This window comes from Bombina bombina, chromosome 9, assembly GCF_027579735.1.
Source record: "Bombina bombina isolate aBomBom1 chromosome 9, aBomBom1.pri, whole genome shotgun sequence".
Taxonomy (NCBI): domain Eukaryota; kingdom Metazoa; phylum Chordata; class Amphibia; order Anura; family Bombinatoridae; genus Bombina; species Bombina bombina.
Window position 1 is genome coordinate 88,651,044 of NC_069507.1, and position 19,928 is coordinate 88,670,971.

General features: G+C 37.3%; 1 protein-coding gene across 5 annotated transcripts in view; it reads right to left on the reverse strand.

The window, feature by feature from the left end:
* ANK3 (ankyrin 3) overlaps window positions 1-19,928 on the reverse strand; it is a 1,320,989-nt gene that overhangs the window by 523,215 nt on the left and 777,846 nt on the right. For all 5 annotated transcript variants that reach the window (XM_053692249.1, XM_053692250.1, XM_053692246.1 and 2 more), the window contains exon 3: window positions 488-589. In XM_053692249.1, coding sequence (XP_053548224.1) covers window positions 488-589 — 102 coding nt within the window. The remainder of the gene's footprint in view (window positions 1-487; window positions 590-19,928) is intronic.

The window sequence follows — 19,928 nt, forward strand, 5'->3', positions numbered from 1 at the left end:
TGCACCAGCAGTTCTCGTGAACTGCTGGTGCAATGCCGCCCCCTGCAGATTTGCGACCAATCGGCCACTAGCAGGGGCTGTCAATCCGATCGTATTCGATCGGGTTGATTTCTGTCCGCGGCCTCAGAGCAGACGGACAATTTATGGAGCAGCGGTCTTTAGGCCGCGGCTTCATAACTTCTGTTTTCAGCGAGCCTCAAGGCTCGCGCGGAAACAACAGCATCAAGTTCCATACGGAGCTTGATAAATCGGCCCCATAAAGTTGGACACACAAAAAAAAAGGCTGTTTATTGCTACTCTTAAGCTGACTTCAATAAAATGTTTAAGCCCTTTGTGCTGGTTACACAAATAAGCATAGGCAAACAATAGTGCTATAAGAAAACGCTTTCAAAATGTATAGTATTTTTATTATTGCAGCTTTATGTCTCATTAAAAGAAATTAAATGTTAACAAAATGATAGAATACTTGAGAAAATAAAGTACTGACCTGATTGCAGATATTGATATCCACGCCATTTTTCAGATAGTCAAGGGCTTTTTCAAGGTTTCCAGCTCTTGCAGCTCTCAAGTAACTTGCGTTTGTGTCAGACTGAAAGAGAAAGACAACCCACTCAATGAAGAAATAGTGTAGATATGAGGTACAGAAACTATGCCACGGTGGAATTTCTAAGTAGAAACTATGGGGCCGATTTAATGGCCCCTGATTCCCCTGTTTCCACGCAAGCCTTCAGGCTCGCCAGAAACAGCAGTTATGAGGCAACGGTCTTAAGACCGCTGCTCCTTAACTGGTCCGCCTGCTCTGAGGCTGCGAACATCAATCCGCCCGATCTCATACGATCGGGCTGATTGATATGTTGTGCTAGCGGCCGATAGGCTGCAAATCTGCAGGGGGCGGCATTGCACAAGCAGTTCACAAGAACTGCTTGTGCAAAGATAAATGCCGACAGTGTATGCTGTCGGCATTCATCGACGTCTGTCGGACATGATCAACTGAGCGGATCATGTCGGACAGACTAATGATAAATCAGCCCCTAAGTCTTACAATTAAAGGGAGTTTCTAGTGTAATAATAAAAAATCTCTAATTTGAGTATTTGTTTTGTACACTTTGTGTTTTCATTTTTGGCTTAGGCAACAAAATAAACAAATAAATAAATCTACAACATCTTTAACCCTTTCCTGACGGGAGTTAATTGTCTAACAAATAAGTAAAAATGTAAATCTTGCGATCGTTCATCCGGTCGCGTGATTTCAATGATGAGATCGGGTCAATGGGGAGTGCCTATGACGTTAGGCATGCCCTCCAGCCCGCAATCCCACCTAGCAAGTGACTATGGTTTCAGCACAGCCAAACGGATAAGACGTTCCAAGCCGTCCTAACGGCGCTAAAGCCCAGCGCGATTAGGACGGCATGGAATGTCCTAACGGTTGGAAAGGGTTAAACCGTAGAAGCTGTTAGGATGTTCCATGCTTTAACGCTGTTAGGACGGCATGGAACATCCTACTTTTTTGGCGTCCTGCACCCTCCTCCTACTTTTAGACAATGGAAAATCAGATGGGGGTGTGCCTAGCATGGTAGGCAGTCCCCTATAATCCAATCCCGGCATTAAAATCACATGATCGCATGAGATTTAAACTGTAGAACAAATTTTGTCCTTGACATTGTTGTCATTCAACGGAACTGTCAAGTAACATTTAAATATTGAATATAAAGTAAAAAAATCTAATATAAAATTAGAATAATACAATATTACATTTCAGACATATGTTGACATAATTAATATCCAAATGTTTTTTCAATATTTAAATGTCATATTCAGAATAAGAACTAACGACTTCTATTCCCCAGCATCAAAATGTTTAGGAAAGACAAATACAGTCTGTGCAACTCTAGTGACAAGTTTATTAACTATGTAAAATATATGCCAGAGGAGTTAACTATTAAAAATAGATCTTCTATCAATGGGAACAGGTGATCACTGCAAACTTCAAACATTAACATTCATAACATATAAACTTAATAGTTGTTAAAAACCCCCACAAATGATCACACAAAAAGAAAAAATATTGGTCCAAGTGATGTTATATTAAAGGGACAGTCTACTAAATTGTTATTGTTTAAAAAGAAAGATAATCCCTTTATTCCCCTTTCCCCAGTTTTGCATAATCAACACGGTTATATGAATTTATTTTTTACCTCTATGATTACCTTGTATCTAAGCCTCTGCAAACTGCCCCCTTATTTCAGTTCTTTTGACAGACTTGCATTTTAGCCAATCAGTGTTGACCCTTAGGTAACTCCACGGGAGCGAGCACAATGTTATCTATATAGCACGCATGAACTAACGCCCTCTAGCTGTGAAAACCTGTCAAAATGCACTGGGATAAGAGGCAGTCTTCAAAGGCTTAGAAATTAGCATATAAGCCTACCTAGGTTTAACTTCCAACAAAGAATACCAAGAGAACAAAGGAAATGTGATGATAAAAGTAAATTGGAACGTTGTTTAAAATTGCCTGCCCTATCTGAATCATGAAAGTTTAATTTTGACTAGACTGTCCCTTTAAGATAAAAACATAATTTCTGCTGTAGAACATCTTAAAACGACAAATCTGTAATTGTATATGTAATAATTATCCCAAGCTGTTCTAGATTTTTTTTTCCTAGTGATGACTTGGGTCAGTGTTAAATAATACATCCATCATACAAAAGCTTTAAATTAACAGAAAAAAAAACAACCGTTATGCAGGACTTTAGGGACTAGCACGTATAATGTAAACATTTTGCAACGTCCGTTCTTAATGCTTTACTTAACGTCAGTACATTACCTTTTTTACCCAAGCACAACTATTACTGCATTGGATTCTGTGAAGTAAGATAATCACCCATTAAAACATTAGGCTCAATGGATTTCCAGAATATAAAACTTTAATGAGAAGTTCCAGTAAGGTGCAAAGTAAACCAATAAACGTGACGCATTACAAAAGCAGTAATAAACTACACATTCCATCAGCTTGATCTTTGAAAGGCCTTATTTCTAAAACTTTGTATAGATGCTACAAATTGTACTTCCATGTCCTTTAAGTCAAGATGAGCACTAAGCTGTTCTGTAATATATCACGCATGCTATATTTGACATTGCCATCATAGGCCTCTGAAAGAAAAAAAGGCTGACTTCCAACATAAATTAAATTTACAGAGTAATTTCAGACCTCCCAAATGTCCCAATTTCTGCAGGACAGTCCTGTATTCTGAGCTCTGTCCCGCTGTCCCAGCCATGTATCTCGAATCGTATGATTTTCCTTAGCCCCGCCCATGAGCTGATTGTACATGCCAGACCGCCCAGATACTCCCGCCTAGACACGCCCACAATCACACTGTGACCCCACCCATCTTTTTACGTTACACTGCATCACTTTCAAGTGATTTTGCATATGGGTATTATGTCCCTTTAATTATTTGTATAAAAAAACAAACTTACAGCTTGAGTTTAAAATTCCCCTCATGAACCTGCCAGAATTGGGGACTATGTCAGTAAATACACATAACTAGATGCATAAATATGACCAGGAACATGCACATACATATGTTTACATTGTGGAGAAGCAAGAAGGAACAGATTTGTGGGAGCAAATAACCTAAAAAAATTGGTAAGTAGTAAATACCACTTGTATTTATATTTGTTCTCTAACTGCTGCTGTCCACTCTTTCTGTCCTTGTAAACACTCTGTCCTGGCCAAGTTGGTCATGATTTAAGGTAACATAAGCTCATTCCATTTAAATGAAACGATTGTTCCAGAAACAAATGATCAGCATAGTTAGCATCCCTTTGTTTGGGATTCAAGCCAATATGTCTTTTGGCTGAAAACAGAGAATTTACTAGAGTTTTTTCTTACAACAAATTCAGCTAGGGAATAATTGTTGTGCAAACTTGATCCTTAAACTGATTATCTATTTCTGTCTATTTATCTTTCTACTATTTTACATAGTATTTAATAGTTTAGTGTAAAAGTGCATGTTTATTGGTTTGTCTACATACATCTATGATTATAGGTACATCTAGATTTTTTCACATAAGGAAAAAAATCATCAAGCAATCCACACACATTAATTGTTCAACCGTACAGAGAATTTCTTACATACATTTATATATTTAGATACAGCAAAGGCTGAGGTAATTTTGGCAGCAAATCAGACTGCAAAGTAACGTGTCAATGATTAAGTGCCAGCGGGCATGAAACGCATCTGCTATGTGCTGCTGATATGTCTATGCTATGTGGTTTTTATTTTATATATATTTTGTATAGTTTGCTAATAAATAATTAATATTTTACTGTGTTGTGAACATATAGTGCTTTTTTATTTTATTATGTAGGATAATGTATATGATTGAGTTTCATTGCTTAAAGGGGCATGAAACCCAAATATTTTCTTTCATGATTTAGGTAGAACATACAATTTTAAACAACTTTCCAGTTTACTTCCATTGTCTAATTTGTTTCAGTCTCTTGGTATTATTTGTTGAAGGAGCAGCAATGCACTACTGGTTTCTAACTGAACACATGGGTCAGCCAATGACAATTGATATATATATATATATATATATATATATATATATATATATATATATATATATATATATATATATATATATGCAGCCATCAATCAACAGCTAGAACCTAGGTTCTTTGCTGCTCCTGAGCTTACCTAGATAAACCTTTCAGCAAAGGATAACAAGAGATGGAATCAAATTAAATAATAGAAGTAAATTGGAAAGTTTTTAAAATGTTATGCTCTGTCTAAATCATCAATGTCTAGTTATGATTTTACTGTCCCTTTAATACAGGGCTTAAGGAACCCATACTAATGCTAACAAGAGCATCTGATATTTTCAGATGTTTATTTATTTTTTCTTCAATAGTTGGTAAAATAACTGAGATTAAATGAGTCCACTTATTTATTCTGCTGAATTAGATTGATTAGCAGGATCACTTCTTAAAGGGACATAAAACAAGTTGAGATATGTGTGCATATCCTAAAAGGGCTAATTAAGTCAAAATAGTTTGCATAAAAAAATTGTTTAAAAATTGCTGGCAAGTATTTTAAAATAATTTTCAAAAATAAGCAAAATTAATTACATAGCTAAGATGCCTAGAGCAGCTAACTCCACCCCCCTATCAGTATTTAGACACAGGCATTGCATTTCAACTGAGTTTACAGCTTCTAGGCATGCTCCAGCAGATAATCCCTATTCACTTTTGCATTCTACCAAAACAACAATAGATATAGATACAGCTATAGCAGGAAATGTGTGAAGGGAGTTAGAGCTTTACAATTCAGAAACTAAAAAGAAAGGGTTAATGGTGAGACACTGCAGTATAAATTTGCAGGTAAAGTAATTGAAGTACATATTATATTATTTTGTCTCTATCCCAACTTGTTTTATGTCCCTTTAAGCAATCACTGATGTAGTTAATCCAAATACAATATTGCACCACTAAAATATCTTCTTGTCATGCTTTCTTCATTCTTTGAATGACTTTATGATACGTCACTTTAATCTACAATACAGTATGTGTCTGAACCAGGGAGCAGAGGCGGAACTACGATTGGTACAGCAGGTGCAGCGGCACCGCGGCCCAAGTGTGATGGGGGCATAGCAGCCAGACTATTCATAGGAGTGTGCAGACTGTGTAAAATCATAATGCAGTGGAGCCTTTTTATTAGTGCAGGTTCATGTATCTATCCTCAAAATCATTCAACAGAGCAGTATGTATATTATTGTTATTATTATTCAGTTACCTTTGGGGGCCCCTAAAAAATGCACCAGGGCCCTCTGTAGAGTAGGTTCGCTCCTGTCAGGGAGGAATGTATTAAATCTATTATCTGATATTAATAATATTCCTTTTTAAAAATGAAGCTAGATTACAAGTGGAGCACAATTGAGAAGGCAGGGTGTATTATCTTATGTTTGGAGCCGCGCTAAGAATACAGTACAGTCTGGTTTTACAAGTGGATGGTAAAATTGATTAACCTTAATGCCCTTATACGTTTTATGCATAGCTCAGGGGGCAATATTAGCTCTCCTATTATAAGAGCGAAGTTAAGTTTTGCACTCAAGCACGACACAAAATAGCGCTGAAAAATGTAAGGCTTTTGGCAACTTGACGTAAAGTGTTAATGCTAGAAAATATGCAGATCAAAACACATGAAAAATATAATAGAAAAATGTTTTGAATTTACCGTTTTACTTAAAGGTAATCATAGCTAAGCAAGTATACTGGAAACATATTTTTTAATACATTTTGAGATACCTTAAAAGTGATGGTAAACTTTAGCTAATCAAATGCCATATATGTCATCTTTGCCATTAAAATAGTATATGTGTACCTTTATTTTTAATCCGTGAAAAGTGTTAAATCCATGCCTATAGTAATGTTTATATTACAATGTTATGCTTGCCCACTGGGATGAAGTGTTATTTTTTTATGACAATTCCAATGAACACCCAATCAGTGTGTGTGTCATATGACACTATTGAAATCCAGCCCTTTGAAAGCCCTTAGGAAGCCTAAGGGCTAAATTTATCAAGCCCCTGCGGCACCAGTATTGTGTCGAAATTAAATCTCCTCAGTCGAGTCCGACCGAGGAGATTGACAGCTTCTGCCCGCGCGTGATTGGCTGTGCGCGGGCAGGGGGCGGGATTGCACGTGAGCGCAAAATTGTGCTCGTGTGCAATGTTAATTACCTGCGGGTAATTTCGCCCCACCACAGGCGAGCTGAGGCGTACAAGGGCGCATATACGCGTCCCTGTACGCCTCAGCGTTGATAAATCTAGCCCTAAGTAAAGAGTGGGTGGGACTGCTCTCTCTGTCACATCCCAGCCAAAAGAAGAAATGAAGGGGGCGGAGGAATGGAAGATACCAAGTGGGATTATGAATCTTGTATTATAAAATATATAAACACCCATCTGTTTGTACCATATTGAATGTATATTGTATACTATGCTCTTGATTTCATGTTGTTTGCATTTATTGTATCGTACAGTTACGTCAATAAAGCTTTATAAAAATAAAAAATAAATAAATATATAAACGCCTTTTTTTTAAAAAATAATTATGCGGTTTTGCTTTTACTAATATACATTGCACTCGTAAAGTCTGACATTTATCATCACTTTAATTTATAGTTTAACAAAACAATATCATTTTACAAGTAGGCTGATTTTTTTTCCCCTAAAGAACTATACTAATGTGCAAACTAAAAATAATTTGGTGTGAATTACTTGACTACAGAATAACTAAGGTTTTGCATTAATATGTGAAATATAATGATATTCAAGGAAGTGCCATTTAAAAGTCGTGATTTTTTTTTTCAGTTTTACATGTCGTGACGAACAGGTTATTTAAATCTCTATGATAAGAATACCTTTAAATGCATGAGAAGAAAAAAATAACAGAATAAAATGCCAGATAACTATCCATCAAGCAATCTATTCAAATCAGAAAAAATATTTTTTTTTTCAATAATATTAAGGTTTCTCAAAATTATAATTATTACTATAATATGAATATGCAAGCCCAGGAGGGGAGACAAAAAGGCTAGCTATGGGCAAACTTAGACCAGTTGAATATTTTTAACTCTAGAACAAATTTTCTCCTTGACATTTGGTTTGTTATTCAAATGTTAATGTTAAATTTGACAGAGTATTCTAATGTACATTTTGAATATTACAGTTCAGTACTGATCCCCTTAGCCTTACATTGACATGATTAACATTCAGATATTGATATCTGAATATTCAAATGTCATTTTCAGTATTAAAACTAAGGACTGCCGTTCCACAGCATCAAAGTGGTTAGGGAAGAATTCAGTTACAGTAAAGGAGATAATATAATTGCGGTCAATGGGCTTTTTAAGGGAAATATGCAAATTCAAATAACAAAATGCTTAAAACTGTTATAATGCAATTCTTATTTATATCTAAAATATTTAATTTTTGTTTGGCACGCCTTATGTCCATGTCACCCTGTATCCATAAATACAGGATGGGTACAGGGTGTGAGTGCCCCTTGTGGGAGCAATTGTGACTCTATAAACCAAGTGGGCATAAGTGTTGTCTCAGTTCTGTTCCCCTATATAACTTTAGACTGCGGTCAAAGGGAGATACCAGGAGCTATTGCTCTGGATAAAGGGATGTCCAGGACAAGGGAAGTGTTCTGACGGAGGTACTCATTTGGGGTACCAGGCGGTCCGTAACAATTGGTGGCAAGCGGCGGGATCGTTCCCACAGCCAGAAGGACAGCTACAGGAGACACCATTCCGTGGATTTACAAGTTGGAGGCAACGAATGTCCCAGTACAGCGCCCCTAAAAGCAACAGAATGGAACCAGCAGAGTTATATGAGGAGGAGGACCTGGAGGGCCGGGATGCATTAAGAAAAGGCATTTGGTACCAAGCCCTGGATAATGTACAATACCAGCGGGGTGAGAGTCTCCCCAGTTAAGAGCAGCGGTTGCAGAAGCAAGTGGCTCTGCGGATGCCCTTCCTGGGAAAGCAGCCCCTGGAGGAATGGGTGAAGGAACTAGAGCACCGGGTATGGCAGGAGCTATGGCTGGAGGATGCCTACCAGGCGCTCTGGTGGTATATGGCACAGTATATACCCTGGACAGCCGAGCATGACAAACCAGAGGGAGAGGAGTTTGATGGTCCTGGCTTGTTATGGGAGTCCTTTGCAGAGCCTGACTTCAGGACACTTTCCTTGAGAGGGAGGCTAGGCATGACTGGGATGACCCCATGAGGTAGAGAAAGACCTGGCTCACCTAGCAACCCTGGAGTGGGAAATGGAGCAGGACTACCAAGATCTCTTCCACTCCATTGGGAAGGCTCAGCAGGACAGCCAGGTGACAGACCCAGATCCAGACCCATTCATCTGGGAAGATATTGTGGAGATTTACTGGGAAGGACCCCAGATGGCCAGTGAAGATGGGACCTAGGTCTCGCCACCGGTCCTGCAGGGAATTGGGAGCCCAGTCTCCATTCCCCAGCGGCAGGCTGAGTTACAGGGGGCAAAGACAGTCGGTTCTGCCTCCCATCAGCGGAGTAATATGCAGGGAATTGGGAGCCCAGTCCCCATTCCCCAGCGGCTGGAAGTATGTATGGGAGGGGAGCTTGTTACCCCCTCTCCCCAGCGGTGGCTTGACGCACCAGGGGGAGACAGTAAACCCCACAACCATGCAGATGGGACCGTGGTCTCTGCCCTTACAGCACAGGGGGTAGGGACAGTCGGTCCTGTCCCCCAGCAACAGGGCTGTTTAGCCAAAGGGGAGACGATCGGTCTCCCTCTCCAGCCACACAGCTATGTATCCAAAGGGGAGACAGTCAGTCTCCCCCTCCAGCAACCAGGCTCCCACCAGGCTACTTTTGTGGTAGTGCTGGCACCCGGGCAGAGTACAGCTGGTCTCTGCCCACCTCGCAACCCACCAATTCAGCGTACCAGTCCCCCACACAGCTGTGGTGAGGCACCTGGACATGGACAAGTTTTCCCCGTACTCAGGTGTAGTAACCATTTATTGTGGGTGGGCTGTACTACTAATTGTGTTTTATGGATGGGTTGCTGGACTAACCAGGGCACTGACCAGCAGGTGGTCAGATACCCTGTTAGTCTGTTTGGAAAAGGGGAGAGATGTGACGTGAGTCACCAAGATATGAGGGCCTGTTATAGAACATTCTTTGGGCTGGAGGTACATGGGCTTAAGAATACCCAGAGTCTGCATGGAAATGTGGAATTTTATATGCTGGACACCCCATGTACGTTCATAACTCTGTCTTAGGTCCATGTCACCCTGTATCCATAAATACAGGATGGGTACAGGGTGTGAGTGCCCCTTGTGGGAGCAATTGTGACTCTATAAACCAAGTAGGCATAAAGGACTTTATAGCTAATAAGAACTGTTCTTATATTCTGTAATAAGATGTATTTTATTTACGTTTCAGATCTGATTGTGTCTCAGGAGTCTGTCTGGGTAAACTGATTGTGTTTTTGTGTGATTATGTTAACTAGACTGCCCAACATCAGATTGTCTGAGTAAACTTTCTTCCCCAGTTAATTAACTTGATATGCTAATCTGTTTTACCTATGAATAAACAATTGTTAGAGGTTTGATGTATTGTTCATATGTTTGCTTTACTATTTAACCAATGCCCTCTGTAACCTGAAGCCAGGGTGTATAAATATGTGTGCTGCTTTTAAATAAAGTATTCATTTTTGTGTTCAGAAAACTGAATGTTGTCTCAGTTCTGTTCCCCTATATAACTTTAGACTGCGGTCAAAGGGAGATACCAGGAGCTATTGCTCTGGATAAAGGGATGTCCAGGACAAGGGAAGTGTTCTGACGGAGGTACTCATTTGGGGTACCAGGCAGTCCATAACATAATCTAATCACTATCTTCTACACCACCATTATGCACTTTTACAAACATACAGAGGCAACTCCCCCTCTGTATAAAACAGATTTACATTCTGAATGTGCTTTTTTTAAGAAACACATCATTAAATGTGTTTATAACAATTTCTTGCAAAGTATTGCCAAAGTATTTTGGTAGAAAACTAAAATTGTTTAGCATCTGCAGAAAATAGAAAAGGTTGGTTACTATGTAGTCTCATACTAGAAACATTTCACCTATTTATGTGTTTGTTTTTACTAAAGTCATAAAGAAGCATATTTGGCTCCATATGATGTCATTATTATTAGCTGGCCTGAAGCGGATGTTGAAACCATGCTAATTAAAACTATAAAAGGAAGTGTGTTCAACACTGCATCTAATACAGAATATTCCACTTCCCAACTGTCCCTGTTCTGAGTTAAAGGGACAGTCTACACCAGAATTTTTATTGTTTAAAAAGATAGATAATCCCTTTATTACCCATTCCCCAGTTTTGCATAACCAACACAGTTATATAAATATATGTTTTACCTCTGTGATTACCTTGTATCTAAGTCTCTGCAGACTGCCCTTTATCTCAGTGCTTTTGACAGACATGCAGTTTAGCCAATCAGTGCAGACTCCTAAATAACTCCACGGGATTGAGCACAATGTTATCTATATGACACACATGAACTAGTACTGTCTAACTGTGAAAAACTTTTAAAATGCTCTGAGCTAAGAGGTTTTCAGCAAATTTGATGATAAAAGTAAATTGGAAAGTTGTTTAAAATTGCATGCCCTATCTGAATCATGAAAGTTTAATTTTGACTAGACTGCCCCTTTAACAGCAGCATTTTAATAATAAATAAATATATCCCCTGAAGCTCTGCCTAATTACCAATTTTGATTCTATTATTCCATTTGTTGTTTTCTAGAAAAAGCTTTGCATAAGAGGGATTTAGTTTATTGAAATAAAAATACACTTCAAGCAACACTTAAAAGGACAGTATACACCAATTTTCATATAACTGCATATAATAGACACTACTATAAAGAAGACTATGCACAGATCTAAAAATCCAGCATAAAACCCTTTAAAAACTTACTTAAAAGCTCCCAGTATAGCACTGTTGTTGAGGTTAGGCTGGGACACCCAGTGAAAGGGGATGGGAAAGCAGAAACTGGTAGACACTCCCCCCTCCCCTGCATATGAAAAGACCCATTACACAACCAGGAGTCTGACAACATCAGTGTACATCTAAACCTTTGGGGCTTGGTTAGGAGTTTGGAAATCAGCACAATGTTATTTAAAAATAAGCAAAACAATACATTGTTACAAAAACACTCCCAGATGGGCTATTTAAATGGGTCATCTACAAAACATTTATGCCGCGCTGCAGAATCTGTTGGCGCTCTACAAATACCTGATAAAATAATAATAATATGCAAAGAAAAATCTAGTGTACAATGTCCCTTTAAAGGGACATTTTGTTCAAAAGGTTTCTGAAATCCATATAATACAGGAGCAATTTAACAAGCTGTTTTTTTCCCCTTAAAATAATGTGCAATAAAAGCTGTTTCAATTTCAATTGAAACTAATATAGCTGTATCAGTTTTCAACACTTTCTCATAGGCTGATAGGCAATAGTCTTTATCAGCAATGTCCGTAAACTTTATATTAGAGCAAGCGTGAAGTTTTGCCACGAAAACACAGACACATTGTATCCCTCGTGCACAGAACACTGCTGCTTGGTAAATTATTTAAAACTCTAGGAAGAAGCTCTGAGGTCTGGCATAAGAAGATTTCCAGGACTGTTTATACCAGGGGGTGTCCAAACTTTGCTCTCCAGAGGTTTTGGAACTACATTTCCGATGATGCTCAACTAGCATTTTATCTAGCTGAGCATCATGGGAAATGTAGTTCCAAAACCTCTGGAGAGCAAAGTTTGGACACCCCTGGTTTATACAGAGGAGGGAGGCATGTGCCTGTTCTGCAGAATATATCTTTACCAGAAGCCAGAAGTATGTCTGTTCTGTGTCATACTGTATATTTGTATATGGATCGATCATGTGCATTTCTGCTCTACAAAATCAATTTGCTAGAAAAGTAGTCAGCGTTATATCTGTTCTCCATAATATATCATTTAAAGAGAGTAACTTCAAAAATATATAAGGGTGTAAAACAGTTTTGCCCAACATTTATACTAAAGAGGCATTAAACTCAGATTTGAATTCCTCATAATGGGATATATTACAAGTGAAAACAGTGCTTCTATTTTTGCAGTACAAGGTTATTTTTTGATTGCTCGTGTGCACTAAATCCCACACATAACAGACACTTATGGGAGCTGGCAATAAAATTCATGTTGTATATGGCTCGAGCGCTAAACCAATGGTGCACAAGCAATGGAGTTCTTCATGCAGATTGTGCTATATTAGTTTAATGAAAGTTAAACATAATAAACTTCACACGTACATACAAACACACATATATACACACATACACCTTTGACCCCTTCCGGGTCCTGTCCCTTTTTATATACCAAATCCCTTTAATTCTGCCACAAAACCTTTTTTTTAATTGATAAACCTGTGTTTCCCAAGTATTAAAGGGACAGTTTACTCCAGAATTGTTATTGTTTAAAAAGATAGATAAGTCCTTTATTACCCATTCCCCAGTTTTGCATAACCAACACAGTTATATTAATACACTTTATACCTCTGTGATTACCTTGTATCTAAGCCTCTACCTTTTGACAAACTTGCATTTTAGCCAATCAGTGCTGACTCCTAGGTAACTTCGTGGGAGGGAAAACAATGTTATCTATGGCACACATGAACTAGCACTGTCTAGCTGTGAAAACCTGTCAAAATGCACTGAGATAAGAGGCAGCCTCCGAAATTAGCATTAGCATATTCTTTCAACAAAGAATATCAAGCGAATAAAGCAAATTTGATGATAAAAGTAAATTGGAAAGCTGTTTAAAATTGCCTGCCCTATCTGAATCATGAAAGTATAATTTTGACTAGACTGTCCCTTTAGGTCTAAATTAACCTTTATTTCCCTAGCAGTTTCATGTTTTTTGTTGCGCAAACTAGCAAGAGATAATGGTCTCACAAAGTGTTAGACTTTACAGAGGAATTTAGTATTGCACTTGAGTGCAACACTTAAAGGGACATTATACTTGGGTACACTTACAGTGGCATGGTTACTTCTCAAAATGCTTTTATTTTTCCTCCTTTTCTTGCAGCTCTCTATAACGCCATTCTCTTATTCTAGCACATTACAGAAGCCTGTTGGTAAAGCTCTGCATCTTTAGATTGGGTGCGGCCATCTTGTACCTCACGTATTGTTGCATCCTGTGATAGAAGCAGTGAACTTTCACAGATTTAGTGATGATACTGACCTTTGACAGCTGTATCTTGTACTTTAAGTTAGCTTACACAACAGAAAACAGAAGCTTTACATATCTGCAGTTTTTTTTTTACTTTACACAGTTTAAAAGTTAACTAACAAATCTAAAAATGCCTCAGGAATAATAAATGAAACAAATGCAAAAATGTACAGCTCCCGCTCTATATTGTGCCTTCTAAACTAAAGAGAACGATAAGACTTGTCAAGAAGACAACAATATCACTGATCTGTGAATGCCCACAACTTCCCTCACAGTATGTGAGTACTTAAATTCCAAGATGGCGGTGCCCAGTATGAAGATGCAGAGCTTCACTAACCAGCACTTATAAAGGGTTAAATGAGAGCTACAGGCACAAGAGGAAAACCTAGTAACTGTACTACTGTAGTTATAACTATCAGTTTTTCCTTTAACTTAACCCTTATAATAGGAGTCCAGAGAGTGCGCTAATTAGGGATGGGCGAATGTTTCTAAAAATTCAAAATTTAAAAAGCATTTTGATACATTCGTTCGTATCGAATTTCGAATGTTTATATAACATTCTAACATTCTATTTTCTAATTTTTTTTTCGAATTTTTCAATAAAATTCAAAAATATTCGTTCGAATAATAGAATGCTTAGCTATGTATTCATTCAATTTCGAAATGTAATATTCGAATTCGAATGTGACATTCGATTTCGAATGTGACATTCAAATTTGAAATAGTATTTCTAGTCTAATACTGTGTTTTAAATGTGATATTCGATTGCGACATTCGAATTCGAAATAGTATTTCTAGTCTTATACTGTGTTTTATAAATATAATATTCGAATTTGAATGTGACATTCGAATTTGAATGTGACATTCGATTAGAATGTGATATTCGATTCGAATGCGACATTTGAAATAGTGTTTCTAGTCTACAATTGTGTTTTATAAATGTAATATTCGAATTTGAATGTGATATTCGAATGTAACATTCGAATTCAAATGTGACATTCGAATTCGAATGTGACATTCGAAAACTATAAATAACAATCGAAAATCGAATTTTTAAGAATATTCGTTCTTATCAACATTCTATTATGTAAATCGAATTTCTACAATAATATTCGTTCTAACATTCGAATTCGGATATAAACACATTCGCCCATCCCTAGAAGCTAATGGTGCACCCTGTATTATCCATTTAAATCAAAGGAAGCGCTAAAGAAATTTTGACTCCTTTAAGATTCTCTAGTTAAAATGTTCAGCCATCAACTTGAAAGAGCAGATTGTGCAGTATTCTTAGCATGAGATGGAGCACAGTGTAACGCACCCCTGCACTGTCAATTGTGCTCCACTTGTAATCTAAAGTCACAATTAAAGACATGCAATTGCAAACAACCTTTCAATTTTCTTCTGTTATCAAATTAGCATTGTTCTCTTTGCATCCTTGGTTTGAGAGTAAATCTAGGTAAGTAGTAGCATGCACTTGTCTTTACCAGTCTATGACAGCAGTGTTAAAAAATATGCATAACATTGCTATATACATTGTTGCAAACACTGCCGCCAGATGGCTAAAGACATGTGTACGCTCCTGAGCTCACCTATGATTACTCTTCTACAAAGGATAGCTAGAGAACTAAGCAAAATCAATAACAGAAGTAAATTGGAAAATTGTTTAAAATGGCATGCTCTATTCATTCCATTAGAATTTAATTTTTACTTTACTGTCCCTTTAAGAGGTATTATGCATCTCTAGCTGTGTTGTCAACATTCTGCTTGACTCTCACTCCCTAGAGAGACCAAAAAGCAAATGGTGTAACCTAGGTTTTCTTCAAAATGCTGCTTTTTCCTGCAAATTGCCATGGGAAATTGTGTTTTTCCTTCTAAGAGAAAGGCTGGACTAGACCCTGCAGTATTCAGAACACTGACACTACAACATTTTTCACTGTGATTGCCTTAGCTATCCCTCTATGGGCACAACGAAGAGGTTAAAAAAAATGGTAACAAAGAGGACACATACTGTAGCAGTTTTTCAAAGGGTATGTCCCTGGGCTACAAAACAATGAAATACAAAAAAAACACAAAATGACAGTTCTACATACTTCTAAAACATTTCGGGTCAGATTATGAGTCAGGTGTAGCGCTCATATTACAAGTTGAAAGTAAACATGATCCGTGGAGCGCATTTGAAGTTAACACAAGGCGGGATATTGCGTACTCAGAGCACTGTTAACTGTTACGCAAAACAAAAAAGTGTCACAGAACACATAAAAAATACATTACAACGTACAGTGTTATACTGTGTATTTACTGTAAATGTTTCACATTCCGATGTTCTGCACATAGCAGAATATGTTCTAAGTATTTATAAATACATATTCCTATATAAACAGTATTTATATATCTGTATATATCTATACTTATATATAATCATGTGTGTGTATATATATATATATATATATATATATGTAGTTATAGATATATATTGTACCAAAAAAAACATCATATACAGTATATGTAGAAATATGTAATTATAAATAGAACAAATTCTTCTATGTGAAGAAAATTGGAATGTGAATATTCATATTTTCATGTCGGGTTTAGCACACATGAGAATTTGCAATCTGGTTTGTGTGCGAGTGAGTTGTTTTTCCCAATTTATTTTTGCTCAGACTTCTATGAGGGAATACGTTACCGCGTGTGCAATATCCTAAGCGGCTTTTTGCACGCAAAAAGCTTACCTCTAGCAGAGTGGCCCTGAATATGTATGCAGTCCATTTGCAATTGAACTTTGCAATTATATATTTGCAACTCTTAAAATAAACCAGAAACAAAGTAGAAAAATATTAAACCACAAAAAAATTTTTTTTTACTTATATATAATGAAGATTTAGCAAAAAAATATAAACATTCAGCTAATTCCAGCCCTGAAGAAATAAACAATGTATATTATAACCCTAGTATAGAAAGAGGTGAGAATTGTGATTGGTAAATAAAATATCAAATTACATGTCGGGTCTGCAGTATTTGTGCATAAACAGCACCAGGATCAGTGCAGGGGGCCGATTTATGAAAGTACGGACGGACATGATCCGCTGTAGTGATCATATCTGCCGCACATCGATAAATGCCGACAGCATATGCTGTCGGCATTTATCATTGCACAAGCAGTTCTGGTGAACTGCTTGTGCAATACCGCCCCCTGCAGAGAAAATTGGCCGCTAGCAGGGGGTGTCAATCAACCCGATCGTTTGCGATCGTGCGGATTGCTGTCCGTTGCCTCAGAGGCGGCGGATGAGTTAAGGAGCGTCTTAACTCCTGTTTCCGGCGAGCCTGAAGCTCGGAGTTTGATGAATCGGCCCCCGTGTGTATATAATTACACATAACCAGTGTGATAGTTCAGCAAAATTTGTAGTTATAATAAATGACCAGTAGTTTCCTCTTCTGAGTAAAAAGTAATGTTTTATTGTCACTCTTGCAGATGTTTGTCCCTCTCCACCAATGGAGCTATAGAACTTGTACACAACAGATATTCTTCTATTTATTTCACTGTAAATGTAAACAGTTTTTACTTTACATTTTTCATATACAAAGTATTTTTAGCATATTTAAAGGGACACTCAAGTCAAAATAAAATGTATGATTCAGATGGAGCATCCACTTTCCAATTTACTTTCATTATCATTCATTATCAAAGTTTATATTCAAACTTTCAAGAGGAACAAGATTTTACTGAGCATGTGCACAAGCTATCGGGGTATACGTATACTAGTCTGTTATTTGGCTAATGTCCATCACATGATACAGGGCGCCGGAAAATGGTATAAAAAATATATTTGTCAGAAAAAAATCTACTTCTTATTTTAAATTGAGAGTAGGTGTTAAATAATTGTCTTTTTATTATGCACTTGTTAATTATGCAATTCGATTGTATTTAGTGGTCTTTTCAATATAGGGGATAGAAAAAAACAATAAGATGACCCTTTAAATGGATGCAGCAGACAACTTTTTTTTTGCAAAATGAGCACTTACAAATTCTCAGTGTAGTCACTGCCTAAAGAAGCAGACGTTGCATTCTGCCTCTTCTGATCATGAGCAAGAAACTGACTTTGTTTCTCTAGCACTGACTGAATAGTAAATAATTTAATGTTGATCTATGGCAACAAGCTATAAAAGCCTTCCTTTAGACACCTCAGCCCCCTTGTGGGACTGTGACAGGAAGTAATGGACCCTGCACAAATATATATATATTTTTAAAGCAATAAAAGGTAAAATCCTTTTAAAATGCTGAATAATAAATATTGCAATGATTTCTATTTTTTAGAACAATGAATACCTGTTTTTTTTTTATTAATTTAAACACTATAAAAATGTTTGTTTGACAGTTGCTGACTGCCTTGACCAATAGAAATATTTGCAGTATGGAGCCTACTTCAATGTGACCTAACAGGCCGCTTCTATTTCTAAACATAATCAATGCATGACAGGCTCTCAATCTCTGAAGCACTGTGCAGTGCTCGGTAGGAGTACTTTAGTGTGTTCTCTGCAGATCTTGCTGTCTCATGAGAACAGGTAGTGAGATGGATTCCTTAAAGTTAACTTTTATGTGTCAATGGGTAAATTATTAATGTAGCTGTTATGTAACTCATTCTGTCATTTCTTTCCTAGGTTGGATTTTGGCTGATAAATAGCTGAAGTTCTTGACAAATGAATGAGAGTAACATTTCAACATTCTGTAGATCCTTTTATAATTGTGCTAATTCTCATTGGTAACTAAGGGCTTCATTTATCATGTACCGCGAGACGAAGATCTCTATCATGAACCTTGCCTGCCGGCCTCGCGGCAAATGGGCAGCATATGTTGCCTGCATTTAACATTGCAAAAGCAGCCCCCTGCTTGCGGAGGGAATGATTGAAATCCCAGTTTAATAAATGGAGCCCTATGCATTAAACCCCACACATATGGATTAAATATGGTTAAACCTGGGCACTAGAAACGCTCCAAAGCTACTACAATTCAGGACAGGGCCATTGATTTGAGGCAAAAAAAGAACTTACTTGTTCATCCAACGGAAGGGCAAGAGGGGGCCCTTGTATTGCCCACCCTTGTGCCAACATTCAATGTGTCTTATATAAAGAAAACCACAAAAAATTACACCTTCTGATACCATAATCATTGCATCTCCCTATAACCTCATCCTTGACATTGTGGGGCCCCCAAACAAGGCTAACAGTGAATGCTAAGCAGTTATCTTATGGGGGATAGACAAGCAACAGGATCACCTGTTTTTATCTAGATAAATATTTTGGGAGATGATTATCAAAGATATAGGGTGTTTGATGATATTTCTGGTGAGATTGCTGTATTCTTGCAATATATGAAAGGAATAGGTGGAAAAACTTGAAAAAAAAAAAAGAGTTATAATGTAAATTAAAAAAAAATACAATATCCATTCTATAACCAATCTACTCCAATAACTGAAACATGATAGGGAAGCTTCTGTTAAACAGTAATTCAAGTCTCAAGCATTGAATGATATCAGAGAGACAGAAAATAATGAGATCAGTTATAGAAAAGTTGTGTCACAGGTATTACTGGAAGACAGCATAGAGATATATTAATGGTATAAGACAGAATAAGAGCAATGTCAAAAGAGATAAATATAACAGTGGTGTTTCTAAAGTAGATGAGTGTTATAGCTCAGGGAAGATGTGTAAAGAATGGAAGACAAGTGGATAAGCACAACCAATGGACAGAAAAGTTAATTGCAAGAAATCAAAGACTCTAGAAAGAGCTATCTAGATATGTAATTTTATATAGGTAGATATAAAAGAGGGATAACAAAAACTGACCGTTTGCCTTGTAGAGAACTATTCATAGATCACATTCAACAGAGTGTCTGAAGAATGTGAAATAACAAGAGAAGACTGAATCTGACCCAGCAATGGAGATGAAAGAAAGAGAATGACATAAAAGCTCAAATGCTCCGTGTGGTGGCAAAGAGGAGAGACAGGATATTGAAAGTAACCGTGGAGTTTCTTGCCTTTATGTAAACCGCTTGATCTACCACATCAGGACATATGGTGACACCGTCATTAATATCCTAATTATATGTTACTT